This window comes from Rhinopithecus roxellana, chromosome 18 (assembly GCF_007565055.1).
Source record: "Rhinopithecus roxellana isolate Shanxi Qingling chromosome 18, ASM756505v1, whole genome shotgun sequence".
Taxonomy (NCBI): Eukaryota; Metazoa; Chordata; class Mammalia; order Primates; family Cercopithecidae; genus Rhinopithecus; species Rhinopithecus roxellana.
In genome coordinates, this window is record NC_044566.1 from 70309378 (window position 1) to 70326212 (window position 16835).

Genomic DNA, 16835 nt, shown 5'->3' on the forward strand with positions numbered 1-16835 from the left:
ATGAGTGTGGCTATGCTGCATGGGGTCAGTGGCCAAGAAAGGCCAAAAGAAAGGAGGATCTCAGAGATTTACCGTGCACCCTGGCCCTGCGCATGAGGCATGGGGAGGAGAAAACCAGAACTGGCGCAAGGGAAACCATTTTTGACTTCCGGAGTTGTGGGAGGGATGTACATGTGTAGAATTCTCTCATCCATGGACGGGGGCTAGAGTGGCAAATAAAGAAAGCAATAGGTGGACCCACGACATAGACACTCTCTCACAGCCCCGTTATCTTGAGACGGAGGACGAGACAGGCGTTATCACCTTTCCCACTTTCAAGATGAGGAGACTGAAGCAAAGGAGTGTTCATGAACTGGAATACTCAGTTCATAAGCTCTGATGTTAAGCCCTGGCTTGTTTCCAGAACTGCACTGCTGTGCAGGGACCTGTTCATCAGATTCCGACAAGGGCTTAATGATTTGGAATAATGCAGGATGTGAAAAATATGGATCTGGCGATCATCCCACAAATCATCCTGCCAGTTACCTGTACCCAAGGACGTTTTTTAGGCACGTGGTCCTCATAAACTAAGATACTTGTATTCATTCAGGTGTCTCAAAAGGGCTTCTCAGGTTTTAATATGCACTGAGTCACCTGGAGATTTGTTTCAAGCAGGTCATCAAGACTCCAGGGCAGTGTTCCCAAATTTTTCCTTTATTTTTTTTTCCAACCACCTGGTCAGTTTGCGGGGCTGGGGAAGGGTAGGATGAGGAGACATCTGTATTTATTCTTTTAGAGGTTCGGAATTTTGTAAAGCTCTCCACGTGAATCTGAGCTTAGGAACCTCTGAGCTGGGGCTTGCAGAGGAAGCATGTAGAGCATGCAATGAAACGAATCCACAAAGAGGACACATTAGCAATGTGGCAACAGGCTAACAAATTATGTAAGGCTAGTGCTTTCCAGAGTGTACTGGAGGACGGGAAACAAGTCCCATTTAAGCAGTGCCTTGAGATTTGAGTTGCCTGTGAAACGCAATAGCCTTTTGCAAAGGACGCAGAAGCCCCGCCTCTTATCCAGGGCGGGCGGGCGCGGGGCGCGGGGCGCGGGGTGGCGACGGCGGCCCTGCTTGGCGCATGCGCGATCTCCCGGAGCAAGCGCAGCCGCTGCGCCGGCGCGGGGCGGGGCCTGATGCCCCCGCGCGCTCCCGGAAGTGTGCCGGCGTCGCGCGAAGGTTCCGCCTGGAGCAGTTGGCCGGGCGCGCCGGTTCCCGGCACGTGTCTCGGCACATGGCAGCGCGCCTGGCCCGGGGCGTGGAGGCGCCAGCGCCCTGGATCCGCCGGCCGTGGTCGCGGAGTCGGTGTCGTCCCTGACCATCGCTGAAGCGTTCATCGCAGCCGGCGAGAGCTCAGCTCCTGACCCCGCCGCGCCCAGCGCTTCCCAGGAGGTTCATCTGCTCCTTCCCTGACTGCAGCGCCAATTACAGCAAGGCCTGGAAGCTTGACGCGCACCTGTGCAAGCACACGGGGGAGGTGAGGGGGACGAGGCGGCCAACCCTGAACCTAGGGATGGCGGTGGCTCGCCAGTGGGCTCTGCCCAGCGGCCTGGGAAGGGCGCGTGGCCCCCCCAGCAGCCACTGCAGTCATGGCCAGGGCCTCAGGCCCCGTTGTGCGGGGCGTTCAGCTTTAACATCGTGGACTTAGGGAAGGAGCTGAGGAAGTAGACAAGAAGTTCTAGGACCTTCGTTCTGCGACCTTGGTATCTATGCCAGGGGCTCGGGGCTTACTAAGCAATCATTTCCCCTTGTTTGATCGTGAGTCTCGGCCAGCCAAGTGCCTCCGGTAGTCTGCAAATAAGTGCGAGGTTTGAGGGGGCCCACCACTACTAGACACCTGCCAATTACTGGCCCCTGGAGTTGGTACAGAAGATGGGTTACATGTACCGGGGGTCGTGAGAGCAGCATGTGCTCATTTCTTCATAACTCCACACTGGAGAGAGCAGTGAGCAAAGCAGGCAAACCTAGGGTTTCTGCTGCCATGGACCTTCGTTCCTGGGTCGAGCCGACCACAGGATAGGTGGGAATGACATGCAGGGTTGTGGTCAGGAAAGCCCTCTCTGTGTGAGCCGAATAAGAAGGATCTAGCCTTGCAGACATTTGAGTTGGGCAGAGAGAACGCAAAGGGAGCCTGTGGCCCTCGGGGTGGGAGGCAGGTGTGTGTGTTTAGGTGCGGAGATCACGATATGAGTTCTGAGAAGTAGGTCTAGTAGGAGTTTGGATTTTATTTTGAGGGCAGGAGAATGTCAGATACCATGATATGACGTGGCAGCCCATGTCACACACAAGTGAGGAAAACGAGGGTCATGGAGGTCGAGGAATCTGCCCACCTTCCCAGTTTTTGGCAGAGCTAGGCTTCCCACTGCCTCAGCTTAAGGCCCTTAATTTTTAAACCACTGGGCTGCAGTCCATACCTTTGCCCCTTGTACCTCCTCTAATTTATGGGCCACCTCCTCCAGGTCCCCTCATGGGCCTCATTCCTTACCCTCTCCAGCACTGGAAGGTCGACGGCGTCCTCCTTGAGACCTTTTCTGGTTCTTTCCTCTTCTTCGTCTGCCTTTTTCACTGGATCCTCTTCTGCCATCTGCATTTCCACCCCACCCACTCCCTCTTGGAGTCTTTTGTAGCCACTGGCATCACTCATAACATCCTTTATGCTTTGCTCCTCTCCCTTCTTCTTGCCCGTTCTAGCCTCTAAATTCTGGGCTCCGTATTACCAGTAGATCCAAATAAAAGCTTGCCTTTCCTTTTAGACCTTGTGCTGTATTTTGGATACTGCCACTACCAGTTGCCTTAATACAGGTTGAAAAACTTGGAGTCATCTTTGTTGTCCCAAATCTCTCATGTAGATTAATTTGACACATGTTTATTGAGCCTACTCCACGCCTGCCACTGTGCAAGGTTCTGTGGCTCTGCCCTGGTGATACAGCTCACTGTGTACCTGTTTGCTTGCTTTGCTCCTAGTACTCTCATGGAGGCCTGGGTACCTCCCTCCTGGACACCTTGGTGGTATGCTTTTCATAGTTAGATGCACCAAACTGGTTATTTGGGTGTGTGTTTGGGTTTTACTATAGATTCAAAATGAGTCACCCCCTCCCAACCCCTGGATCACAAAAGGTGGTTGCATTTAGGGTGTTGAGCTGTTTTGTTTGCTTTGCCCTGGCACCTGTGAGCTTTTTCAGGTGTGACACACTTTCCTATAGCTGTGCTTGGCATTCTCTTAGCACAGACACTGGGCTTGTCTGGGATGAGACAGGCCTCCCTCATTCCTCTGCCCTAGGCTTGCTTGTTACATGTTAAATCATGCGGCGGTGGGGATCTGTGCAGACAAGCCATGCTAACAGCCAGGGCATCGATGCCCTCTGAAAGCCTGCTGCCAGGTTGGGAGCAGGTTAAAAATGCTATGCCTGCTTATTTTAAATGCTGTTCATAGAACAAAAATCTTTGCAGTGACTTTGTGAGAAGTTGTGGCGTTTATGTTGTGTCACTTCGTGCAGGAACACTGTGTCTTGCAGCAGGTGCACAGCTCTTACTGAGTAGAAACCACCTCTGCATAGGAAGCCTGTGGCCTTAACACTAGGCAGTTTAAGCTTTTAAATAATACCAGAGTCACTAACTAGTGCAGGGGTGACATGCTTTTTCTTTTTTCTTGCTAGAGACCATTTGTTTGTGACTATGAAGGGTGTGGCAAGGCCTTCATCAGGGACTACCATCTGAGCCGCCACATTCTGACTCACACTGGAGAAAAGCCGTTTGTGTAAGTAGAGACCTGGTTTTAGGCTTTTGAAGTGGGCTGTGTTGGGCATATAGACCTGGTAAGAAGATTGATTGTTAACTCACGAGATCAGGAATGTGAAGCCTGGCAGGGTGCAGTGGCTCATGCCTGTAATCCCAGCACTTTGGGAGGCAGAGACGGGCAGATCACTTGAACCCAGGAGTTTGAGACAAACGTGGGCAACATGGCGAAACCCCATATCTACAAAAATACAAAAATTAGTCAGGGGTGGTGGTTTGTGCCTGTAATCTTAGCAGCTAAAATGCTCATGAGTGGGGACAAGTTAAAGTATATCAACACAGTGGGATACCCTACAGCCAGGAAAATGAATGCAGATGTTCTCTGCAAAGCCATGAGAAAATCACCAGGGCACTTTAATTGAAAAACCAAGGTGCAGAAGAGTCCTCCGTAGCCTACCTTTATGTGTGTAAAAAAGCTAGGGGGTCAGGGGAGGGGTGAGTAGTGGGTGTTGGGTAGGCAGGAAGCAACTATATTTGTATTTGTTCTTATGTGTAAAGAAGTCTTAAAAGTTACATAACAAAACTAAAAATGTCATCTGGTTTGGCAGCAGTGGGGGGTCCTGGCCAAGTAGGGGGTGGATATGGTAGGAAATGCCATGCAACTACTACTGGACAGTGACTCTTCCAGCTTGTGCTCTAGCCCAGACCGTGCCCCTCTTTAGCTACAGATCCCCATTTCCCACTGCTTGGGACAGCACTACCTGGCTGTCTCTGTGTCTTCTTAAATTCCATGTGGTAGGCTGGGTATGGTGGCGCAAGCCTGTAATCCCATCACTTTGAGAGGCTGCGGTGGGAGGATTGCTTGGAGGCCAAGCAATTGCTTTGAGGCTGGGCAAGATGGTCAGGTCAATCTCTATTAAAAAAATAAAAAATTCCATGTGGCCCAAATTTGTCACAAACTGAACTCACTTTTCTCTTTGATCTTCTCTCATGGTCTTGTCTGGAGAGGTGGACTCGCTGTCTGTCCAGTGACCCATAGCAAAGATAAGGCAGCTCCCTGGACTCTCCATTCTTTCTCCCATCCCTTGCAACAGGTGGGTTGCCAGGTTGTGTAACTGACCCATCAGATCCAGCAGCCACCGTCTCATCTCAGTCCCTTCCTTTGGGCGGAATGACAGTCTGTAGGCCAGCCCTCTCCCCCAGTGCCCTCCCACGTGCTTCCCTTAAAGCTGTGCAGTGCTTTCAAGCACGGCCTACATATGAAGTCCAGGTTCCAAGTGTGTCCTACAGTGACCTGTGTGATTTGGTCTTTTTCTGCTTCTCTTGCCCCATTTGCTTGACTTGCAGGCATGAAGTTGTGCTCCAGCTCTGCTAACTAACCAGCCCTCTCTCCCAAGTGTGCCGGGGTCTCTCATGCCCATTGGGTTCCTGTCAGGACTCTTCCACGCCTGTCCTCCTGCCCCACACTCGGTTGGGTTAGATGCCTGTGTCAGGTTTAGGGTGAAGAATGGCAAGAAACCCAGCATAAGAGATGCTTAAACAAGATGGGCTGTTTGTCTTGTGTGACTGAAATACAGAAATACAGAGGCAGGAGCTCTGGAGCCCCTTCTAACTGGTCTCTGCCATCTTCATCTTGGGTTTCAACCTCACTGTGCTATCTGTTAGGGCCCAGCTGTTGCATAAGCATGCTTGCTGGCAGGAAGGAAGGAGGAAAGGACATAAGAGGCACGCCCCCTTATTTAGAGAGGTGGGCTGGACTTAGCCTTGAGCCGCCCTAATTGCAGGGGAGGCCGGAGAGTGCGCTTACTGTTGGCTGCCTGCCCAGCTAACACTCAGCATTCTGTCCCTGCAGTTAGTGGGGGCTTCTAGGGTCTCTCCCATTTGTGGGCCTCTGCGTTGTGCCTCCCATGGTCACTGCTGGCTTGTTTGTCTCTGCTTGGCCCTAGGAATGGGACAGTGCCTGCCCTAGGGTTATCAGTGAGTGATGGCTAAGATTGATGCTGGGAAGGGAAGTCCTGCTTCATCCCTCAAGCTTACAAAGGCTCATCACAAGAGGCACAAATTTTCTTTTGGAAAAAAAAAAAAAAACGGCTTTGCAGAGGATTTAGATCATTCAAAGCCAAGATGCCAAGATAAGAACTAGAATGGCTTGATAAGCCAGGGAACATAATGGTTATGGTTCTGCTCTAAGTATCTGTTTCACCTCTAATGATAAGCCCAGACAAGTTTTATTGAGGCCTTTCCGGAAATGCAGTTTATAATGACATCTTAAGCAGCATTAAGGTTGTCAGATTCTAAGCTGAGAATAATTTATCTTAAGCATGATTTAGGCCTGGTGTAGGCTTTTGCCCAGTGTGTATAAAAGATGACTGATGTAGTGTGTATAATTTCAGAAGCCTAATATGAAAAAGCATCTTGTTACATGATAGTCATCAGGTTGAAAGGTCTATGTGGTATGGCTTAACACTTTGGAATTCGCTAAGACTATTTGATAGTATTACTGTTCTTTGGAATAATTCGCTTTTATAAAGTAGGAGGATATGTGTGTCTTAAAACTTCTTTTCCCTTGGTTTATTAATATTTTGGTTTATACAACTTCTTACAGTTGTGCAGCTAATGGCTGTGATCAAAAATTCAACACAAAATCAAACTTGAAGAAACATTTTGAACGCAAACATGAAAATCAACAAAAACAATATATAGTAAGTATGATTTTATATGCTTAAATTTATTTTTACACTTACTGCCTGTGTTTCTGACATTTTCAGCCAGGTGCGGTGGCTCAAGTCTATAATCATAGCTTGAGGCCAGGAAATTGAGACCAGCCTGGGAAACACAGTGAAATGCTGTCTCTGAAAAAAAACAAAAACAGAAAACAAAACAAAAAATTTTGGGGTAACAGAGAGACACCCTGTCTCTAAAAAATAAAAGTGAAAAATAAAGTTTTCGTCAACCCAATTTTGTCTGTCAAATGTCCGAATTTACTTAATGCCATCATAATGATAAAGGTTTTATTTTGGAAGCAAACATTGTGCAAATTAAAGTGTACTGGGAGACTATTCCAATGGAAACATTTTTCCTTTTTCAAATGTCATATGGTTCTTCAAATCTTTTTGAGATAAAGCAGAATGTTACAGTAACAAAACGGGTGAAAGTAACAATTATATAATCTCCAAAATAGTTTTATCTTGAGGATTCTGTTATGAACTGTTGATTTTTTTTTTTTTTTGACTTTCCATAAGACTAACGAGCCTTTACAATTTAAAATTAACAGTGCAGTTTTGAAGACTGTAGGAAGGCCTTTAAGAAACATCAGCAGCTGAAAATCCATCAGTGCCAGCACACCAGTGAACCTCTGTTCAAGTAGGTACTTCATGTGGCTGAAAATCCCTTGGATTCTAGGTGTGAATAAGATTGGAAATGCAAGGGTGGTGTTGAGCATTGTTTCATGTTTTTTGGCTATTTATATATCTTTTGAGAAATGTCTGTTCATATCCTTTGCCCACTTTTTGATGGATTGTTTGTTTTTCTTGCTGATTTCTCTGTAGATTCTGGATATACATTCTTACTGGATGCATAATGTGCCAATATTTTCTCCCACTCTGTGGTTGTCTGTTTACTCTGCTGATTATTTGTTTTGCAGTGCAGAAGCTTTTTAATTAGGTCCCATTTATTTATTTCTATTTTTGTTGCATTTGCTGTCAGGGTCTTAGTAAGAATTATTTGCCTAGGCTGATGTCCAGAGGAGTTTTTTCCAATGTTTTTTTCTTGAATTATATTTATGGTTTCAGGTCATAAATTTAATTTGAGCTGATTTTTGTGTAAGGTGAGAGATAGGGACCCAGTTTTTCCAGCACCATTTATGAATAGGGAGTCCTTTCCCCAGTTTATGTTTTTATATGCTTTGTTCAAGATCAGTTGGCTGTAAGTATTTGGCTTTATTTCTGGGTTTTCTGTTTTGTTCCATTGGTCTGAATGCCTATTTTTATACCAGTACCACTCTGTTTTGGTAACTGTAGCCTCGTAGTATAATCTGAAGTCTAGTCAAAGGAAAAGAAGTCACTATATGAAAAAGACACACGCACATATGTTTATAGCAGCACAGTTCACAACTGCAAACACATGGAGCCAATTTAAGTGCCCACTGACCAATGAGTAAAGAAAATGTGGTGTATATACACCATGGAATACTACACAGCCATAAAAGGGAACGAAATGATGTCTTTTGCAGCAGCTTGGATGGAGCTGGAGGCCATTATTCTCAGTGAAGTAGCTCAGGAATGGAAAACCAAATACCATAGTTTTCACCAAGTGGGCGCTAAGCTATGAGGCCAAAAAGACAGAGTGATTTAATGCACTTTGGGGATTTGGAGTGGGGAGTTCGGGGAGGCGGTGAAGGATGAAAGACTACACGTTGGGTACAGTGTATGCTGCTTGAGTGACTGGTGCACTAACATCTCAGCACCACTATAGGGTTTATCCATGTAATGAAAAAACACTTGTAACCTGAAAAGCCATTGAAATTTAAAGCAACAGTGGGACAAATCTGAAAGCTTCCTAATCAGCATTTTTTCTGATAATATGTACTGCATATGTACATTTACATATTGGGAGCATTTTAAAGGTTTACTTTGCTCTAAAAGAAATATTTAATGTGTTTGAAAATAATTTTTGAGATTATTCTAGTTGTAGTTAAGCTTAAAGGCTGCGAAATTACTTAACTATTCAAATAGAGCCTGTGCAACTATATGAAATGTCATTATGGAGACATTCGTTATGCTTTTCCTGTAGAACAAAACAAGTAATTGGGTTTATTTGCAGTTAGAGAGGGTTTTTTGAGGAACGTGAGGGTGGCTGGACAAGTTGGGTAGACCTGCAAAAGGGCCAGTGGCTCTCTGCATGGCTCTGGCCATCCGGCACTTGCCCTCAGCTTGCACAGGCTGCCTTGTGCCTTGGAGTTGCTGCAGTGACCCTGCTTCTCCTTGCTTGTGGGTCTGCTGCTGCTTCTTTGCTGCTGATGGCTTTAGCACAGAGGGAACACGTGCTTTTTATTGCTCACCAGAGGCAGATGCATCTAGCGCTGTGCTCTCTTGCACACCCCCTGTGCACCATCATTAGGAAAGCTAGTCACAAGTGATTCAGAATCGCTTAGGGGTTTACCTAAGCCAAGTCAGATAACCTCTCGAAGTATCTTTTTGTAACCATGAAAGCAGACTATATTTTCGGAGGTATAAAGATGTAAACTGTTTAATTGGGTTAAAAAAAGTAACGTGACTTTTTCCTCCAACAGTTTGTTTTGCCCTAAAGCTGGTCGAGTAACTTGAATCTCACCTGTGATGAGGTCTACATTTTAACATGGGTTTGGTTATGGGAAGAGGGGAGACTTCGGTGGGAGAAACAGGACAAAGTGCCATTGACCCTGAGTGGAGTTCTCTGTGAAAATGGATTGGCTAATACCTCATGTGTTGCCAATGCAGGTGTACCCAGGAAGGATGTGGGAAACACTTTGCATCACCCAGCAAGCTGAAACGACATGCCAAGACCCACGAGGGTGTGTACGGACAGCCTGGGTGTGCTCCTCTGAGGGGGATGCCAAATCCTGGGTGCCTTTGAATCTGTTCCGTGATTACGCTGAAAAGAAGGGAACTCTGGGGGCAGGGGACAGCATCCTGCTTATTTGGGTCTACATTCTTGCCCAAAGAGGCACTGTATATGTCTGTTTTTCCACTACCGTGTCATTGCTGTTCACATGTAATGTGTTATTTGTTCACAAGTGCCTGGGTACACGTGACACTGACGAATGTGCTGATGCTCCAGCCATGGCTTTGATGCTTCTGTCATTTTTAACCTCTTCTATTAATATTTACTGCCTGTGCCATTCTTTTCCTTGTTCACCATTCACAAGGCTTGGATAATAGTGTGACATTTTGAGAGCCTTCAGATGTTACACTTCTCAAAAAAAAAGACTTGATTACATTAACTACTTGAATCTATTACCTGTTTCCTTGAGGGATTTTTGCTAATCTGTATTTCAATTTCCTAGGTCCTAGAATTTATGATTTTTTTTTTAAGAGGTTAGTAACAGTGAGAGGCAGCCTGATTGTTTTTAGTTTCTAGTTGGGTGGAACTCAGCCTTGCTGTTGTATACTTACTAATCCCATTTCAGTGCTTTGCACATATCCCTTGTTGTTCAGTGTTTTTCTCTGGGTCCTTCCAGTTTATTTTCTTCCTTAGCTGTACTCTTTAAAAAAAAAAGCACTTTGGGAGGCTGAGATGGGCGGATCACGAGGTCAGGAGATCGAGACCATCCTGGCTAACACGGTGAAACCCCGTCTCCACTAAAAAATACAAAAAGCTAGCTGGGCGAGGTGGCGGGCGCCTGTAGTCCCAGCTACTCGGGAGGCTGAGGCAGGAGAATGGCGTAAACCCGGGAGGCGGAGCCTGGAGTGAGCTGAGATCCGGCCACTGCACTCCAGCCTGGGCGACAGAGCGAGACTCCGTCTCAAAAAAAAAAAAAACAAAAACAAAACTTTTTTTTTGTGATCGAGTTAAAATGTAATGTACCCTACTTTTTTTGTGCAGTATGACACAAGATGGCCAGACTAGAGGAAGCCAGGGGTGGGCATGGTAACACTACTGAGAGTTGGTGCTGGTGCTGGTGCTGTGCCACAGACAAGGGACCGACCACAGAGTATATTTGCTGAGGAAAATAGAGGCAAGAATAGAGCAGGCAGGGGAAGGGAAATCAAGACGTGGAGATAGGAGTCCATACACAGCCCACCCAACTTCCTGAGAACGCTGAGAGAGGGGAAGGCATCCTTCCTGTGAAGTTTGCCTATTCCATGATCATGCTGAGAAGATGGGAACTCTGTGAAGTTTGCTTCACAGGAAGGTGAAATCCTTAAAGGGAGGCACCTTGCTGTGCCACTGTTCAGTTTTACTATAACATAAATCTTTTTTTAGTTTCTATTCCCACCTCAGGAGGCTGACTTGAATACTATTAGGAGGGGAATAGAAAATTATATAGGCACCTAAGTTTTCTTTGTAGTTATGGTCAGTGTTTACAATGAATATTCATGACAGACAATGCACCAATTTTTTTACATAGGCTATGTATGTCAAAAAGGATGTTCCCTTGTGGCAAAAACATGGACAGAACTTCTGAAACACGTGAGAGAAACCCATAAAGGTAAGGCAGGCATGCATGGCAGGCATGGTGCAAATGTTTGTCCCCACAGAACTCGTTTTGTGCTTTTCAAGAGTGAAATGCTCTGTGCTTTAAAGTAAAAAGGTTTCTTTTTTTTTTTTTTTTTATTATACTTTAAGTTCTAGGGTACATGTGCATAACGTGCAGGTTTGTTACATATGTATACTTGTGCCATGTTGGTGTGCTGCACCCATCAACTCGTCAGCACCCATCAATTTGTCATTTATATCAGGTATAACTCCCAATGCAATCCCTCCCCCCTCCCCCCCGCCCCCATAATAGGCCCTGGAGTGTGATGTTCCCCTTCCCGAGTCCAAGTGATCTCATTGTTCAGTTCCCACCTATGAGTGAGAACATGCGGTGTTTGGTTTTCTGTTCTTGTGATAGTTTGCTAAGAATGATGGTTTCCAGCTGCATCCATGTCCCTAAAAAGGATGCAAACTCATCCTTTTTTACGGCTGCATAGTATTCCATGGTGTATATGTGCCACATTTTCTTAATCCAGTCTGTCACAGATGGACATTTGGGTTGATTCCAAGTCTTTGCTATTGTGAATAGTGCCGCAATAAACATATGTGTGCATGTGTCTTTATAGCAGCATGATTTATAATCCTTTGGGTATATACCCAGTAGTGGGATGGCTGGGTCATATGGTACATCTAGTTCTAGATCCTTGAGGAACTGCCATACTGTTTTCCATAATGGTTGAACTAGTTTACAGTCCCACCAACAGTGTAAAAGTGTTCCTATTTCTCCACATCCTCTCCAGCACCTGTTGTTTCCTGACTTTTTAATGATTGCCATTCTAACTGGTGTGAGATGGTATCTCATTGTGGTTTTGATTTGCATTTCTCTGATGGCCAGTGATGATGAGCATTTTTTCATGTGTCTGTTGGCTGTATGAATGTCTTCTTTTGAGAAATGTCTGTTCATATCCTTTGCCCACTTTTTGATGGGGTTGTTTTTTTCTTGTAAATTTGTTTGAGTTCTTTGTAGGTTCTGGATATTAGCCCTTTGTCAGATGAGTAGATTGCAAAAATTTTCTCCCATTCTGTAGGTTGCCTGTTCACTCTGATGGTAGTTTCTTTTGCTGTGCAGAAGCTCTTTAGTTTAATTAGATCCCATTTGTGAATTTTGGCTTTTGCTGCCGTTGCTTTTGGTGTTTTAGACATGAAGTCCTTGCCCATGCCTATATCCTGAATGGTACTACCTAGGTTTTCTTCTAGGGTTTTTATGGTTTTAGGTCTAACATTTAAGTCTCTAATCCATCTTGAATTAATTTTCGTATAAGGAGTAAGGAAAGGATCTAGTTTCAGCTTTCTACTTATGGCTAGCCAATTTTCCCAGCACCATTTATTAAATAGGGAATCCTTTCCCCATTTCTTGTTTTTGTCAGGTTTGTCAAAGATCAGATGGCTGTAGATGTGTGGTATTATTTCTGAGGACTCTGTTCTGTTCCATTGGTCTATATCTCTGTTTTGGTACCAGTACCATGCTGTTTTGGTTACTGTAGCCTTGTAGTATAGTTTGAAGTCAGGTAGCGTGATGCCTCCAGCTTTGTTCTTTTGACTTAGGATTGTCTTGGCAATGCGGGCTCTTTTTTGGTTCCATATGAACTTTAAAGCAGTTTTTTCCAATTCTGTGAAGAAACTCATTGGTAGCTTGATGGGGATGGCATTGAATCTATAAATTACCTTGGGCAGTATGGCCATTTTCATGATATTGATTCTTCCTATCCATGAGCATGGTATGTTCTTCCATTTGTTTGTGTCCTCTTTTATTTCACTGAGCAGTGGTTTGTAGTTCTCCTTGAAGAGGTCCTTTACATCCCTTGTAAGTTGGATTCCTAGGTATTTCATTCTCTTTGAAGGAATTGTGAATGGAAGTTCATTCATGATTTGGCTCTCTGTTTGTCTGTTACTGGTGTATAAGAATGCTTGTGATTTTTGCACATTAATTTTGTATCCTGAGACTTTGCTAAAGTTGCTTATCAGCTTAAGGAGATTTTGGGCTGAGACAATGGGGTTTTCTAAATATACAATCATGTCATCTGCAAACAGGGACAATTTGACTTCTTCTTTTGCTAACTGAATACCCTTTATTTCTTTCTCTTGTCTGATTGCCCTAGCCAGAACTTCCAACACTATGTTGAATAGGAGTGGTGAGAGAGGGCATCCCTGTCTTGTGCCAGTTTTCAAAGGGAATTTTTCCAGTTTTTGCCCATTCAGTATGATATTGGCTGTGGGTTTGTCATAAATAGCTCTTATTATTTTGAGGTACGTTCCATCAATACCGAATTTATTGAGTGTTTTTAGCATGAAGGGCTGCTGAATTTTGTCAAAAGCCTTTTCTGCACCTATTGAGATAATCATGTGGTTCTTGTCTTTGGTTCTGTTTATATGCTGGATTACGTTTATTGATTTGCGAATGTTGAACCAGCCTTGCATCCCAGGGATGAAGCCCACTTGATCATGGTGGATAAGCTTTTTGATGTGCTGCTGAATCTGGTTTGCCAGTATTTTATTGAGGATTTTTGCATCGATGTTCATCAGGGACATTGTTCTAAAATTTTCTTTGTTTGTTGTGTCTCTGCCAGGCTTTGGTATCAGGATGATGTTGGCCTCATAAAATGAGTTAGGGAGGATTCCCTCTTTTTCTATTGATTGAAATAGTTTCAGAAGGAATGGTACCAGCTCCTCCTTGTATCTCTGGTAGAATTCAGCTGTGAATCCATCTGGTCCTGGACTTTTTTTGGTTGGTAGGCTATTAATTATTGCCTCAATTTCAGAGCCTGCTATTGGTCTATTCAGGGATTCAACTTCTTCCTGGTTTAGTCTTGGAAGAGTGTAAGTGTCCAGGAAATTATCCATTTCTTCTAGATTTTCTAGTTGATTTGCGTAGAGGTGTTTATAGTATTCTCTGATGGTAGTTTGTATTTCTGTGGGGTCGGTGGTGATATCCCCTTTATCATTTTTTATTGCGTCTATTTGATTCTCTTTTCTTCTTTATTAGTCTTGCTAGCGGTCTGTCAATTTTGTTGATCTTTTCAAAAAACCAACTCCTGGATTCATTGATTTTTTGGAGGGCTTTTTGTGTCTCTATCTCCTTCAGTTCTGCTCTGATCTTAGTTATTTCTTACCTTCTGCTAGCTTTTGAATGTGTTTGCTCTTGCTTCTCTAGTTCTTTTAATTGTGATGTTAGAGAGTCAATTTTAGATCTTTCCAGCTTTCTCTTGTGGGCATTTAGTGCTATAAATTTTCCTCTACACACTGCTTTAAATGTGTCCCAGAGATTCTGGTATGTTGTATCTTTGTTCTCATTGGTTTCAAAGAACATCTTTATTTCTGCCTTCATTTCGTTATGTACCCAGTAGTCATTCAGGAGCAGGTTGTTCAGTTTCCATGTAGTTGAGCGGTTTTGATTGAGTTTCTTAGTCCTGAGTTCTAGTTTGATTGCACTGTGGTCTGAGAAACAGTTTGTTATAATTTCTGTTCTTTTACATTTGCTGAGGAGTGCTTTACTTCCAATTATGTGGTCAATTTTGGAATAAGTGCGATGTGATGCTGAGAAGAATGTATATTCTGTTGATTTGGGGTGGAGAGTTCTATAGATGTCTATTAGGTCCGCTTGGTGCAGAGATGAGTTCAATTCCTGGATATCCTTGTTAACTTGTTAACTTTCTGTCTTGTTGATCTGTCTAATGTTGACAGTGGAGTGTTGAAGTCTCCCATTATTATTGTATGGGAGTCTAAGTCTCTTTGTAAGTCTCTAAGGACTTGCTTTATGAATCTGGGTGCTCCTATATTGGGCACGTATATATTTAGGATAGTTAGCTCTTCTTGTTGAATTGATCCCTTTACCATTATGTAATGGCCTTCTTTGTCTCTTTTGATCTTTGATGGTTTAAAGTCTGTTTTATCAGAGACTAGGATTGCAACCCCTGCTTTTTTTTTATTCTCCATTTGCTTGGTAGGTCTTCCTCCATCCCTTTATTTTGAGCCTATGTATGTCTCTGCATGTGAGATGGGTCTCCTGAATACAGCAGACTGATGGGTCTTGACTCTTTATCCAGTTTGCCAGTCTGTGTCTTTTAATTGGACCATTTAGTCCATTAACATTTAAGGTTAATATTGTTATGTGTGAACTTGATCCTGCCATTATGATATTAACTGGTTATTTTGCTCGTTAGTTGATGCAGTTTCTTCCTAGCCTCGATGGTCTTTACATTTTGGCATTTTTTTGCAATGGCTGGTACCGGTTGTTCCTTTCCATGTTTAGGGCTTCCTTCAGGGTCTCTTGTAAGGCAGGCCTGGTGGTGACAAAATCTCTAAGCATTTGCTTATCTGTAAAGGATTTTATTTCTCCTTCACTTATGAAACTTAGTTTGGCTGGATATGAAATTCTGGGTTTAAAATTCTTTTCTTTAAGAATGTTGAATATTGGCCCCCACTCTCTTCTGGCTTGTAGAGTTTCTGCCGAGAGATCTGCTTTTAGTCTGATGGGCTTCCCTTTGTGGGTAACCTGACCTTTCTCTCTGGCTGCCCTTAAGATTTTTTCCTTCATTTCAACTTTGGTGAATCTGGCAATTATGTGTCTTGGAGTTGCTCTTCTGGAGGAGTATCTTTGTGGTGTTCTCTGTATTTCCTGAATTTGAATGTTGGCCTGCCCTACTAGGTTGGGGAAGTTCTCCTGGATGATATCCTGAAGAGTGTTTTCCAACTTGGTTCCATTTTCCGCCTCACTTTCAGGCACCCCAATCAGACGTAGATTTGGTCTTTTTACATAATCCCATACTTCTTGCAGGCTTTGTTCATTTGTTTTTCTTCTTTCTTTTGGTTTCTCTTCTCGCTTCATTTCATTCATTTGATCCTCAATCGCTGATACTCTTTCTTCATTTGATCAAGTCGGTTACTGAAGCTTGTGGATTTGTCGCGTATTTCTCGTGTCATGGTTTTCATCTCTTTCATTTCGTTTATGACCTTCTCTGCATTAATTATTCTAGCTATCAATTCTTCCACTGTTTTTTCAAGATTTTTAGTTTCTTTGTGCTGGGTACGTAATTCCTCCTTTAGCTCTGAGAAGTTTGATGGACTGAAGCCTTCTTCTCTCATCTTGTCAAAGTCATTCTCTGACCAGCTTTGATCCGTTGCTGGTGATGAGCTGCGCTCCTTTGCAGGGGGAGATGCGCTCTTATTTTTTGAATTTCCAGCTTTTCTGCCCTGCTTTTTCCCCATCTTTGTGGTTTTATCTGCCTCTGGTCTTTGATGATGGTGACGTACTGATGGGGTTTTGGTATAGGTGTCCTTCCTGTTTGATAGTTTTCCTTCTAATAGTCAGGACCCTCAGCTGTAGGTCTGTTGGAGATTGCTTGAGGTCCACTCCAGACCCTGTTTGCCTGGGTATCAGCAGCAGAGGTTGCAGAAGATAGAATATTGCTGAACAGCGAGTGTACCTGTCTGATTCTTACTTTGGAAGCTTCCTCTCAGGGGTGTACTCCACCCTGTGAGTTGTGGGGTGTCTCACACTAGACTGCCCCTAGTGGGGGATGTCTCCCAGTTAGGCTACTCAGGGGTCAGGGACCCACTTGAGCAGGCAGTCTGTCCCTTCTCAGATCTCAACCTCCGTGCTGGGAGATCCACTGCTCTCTTCAAAGCTGTCAGACAGAGTTGTTTGCGTCTGCAGAGGTTTCTGCTGCTTTTTTTGTTGTTGTTGTTGTTTAGCTGTGCCCTGTCCCCAGAGGTGGAGTCTACAGAGACAGGCAGGTTTCCTTGAGCTGCTGTGAGCTCCACCCAGTTCGAGCTTCCCAGCGGCTTTACCTACTTAAGCCTCAGCAATGGCGGGCGCCCCTCCCCCAGCCTTGCT

General features: G+C 44.3%; 1 protein-coding gene across 1 annotated transcript in view; it reads left to right on the plus strand.

The window, feature by feature from the left end:
• The window catches only part of GTF3A (general transcription factor IIIA), an 18911-nt gene continuing 2076 nt past the window's right edge, over window positions 1-16835 (plus strand). The window contains 9 exon segments of the mRNA XM_030922020.1: window positions 1-24; window positions 1018-1239; window positions 1241-1393; window positions 1395-1508; window positions 3688-3788; window positions 6372-6468; window positions 7041-7129; window positions 9244-9317; window positions 10875-10955. Coding sequence (XP_030777880.1) covers window positions 1-24; window positions 1018-1239; window positions 1241-1393; window positions 1395-1508; window positions 3688-3788; window positions 6372-6468; window positions 7041-7129; window positions 9244-9317; window positions 10875-10955 — 955 coding nt within the window.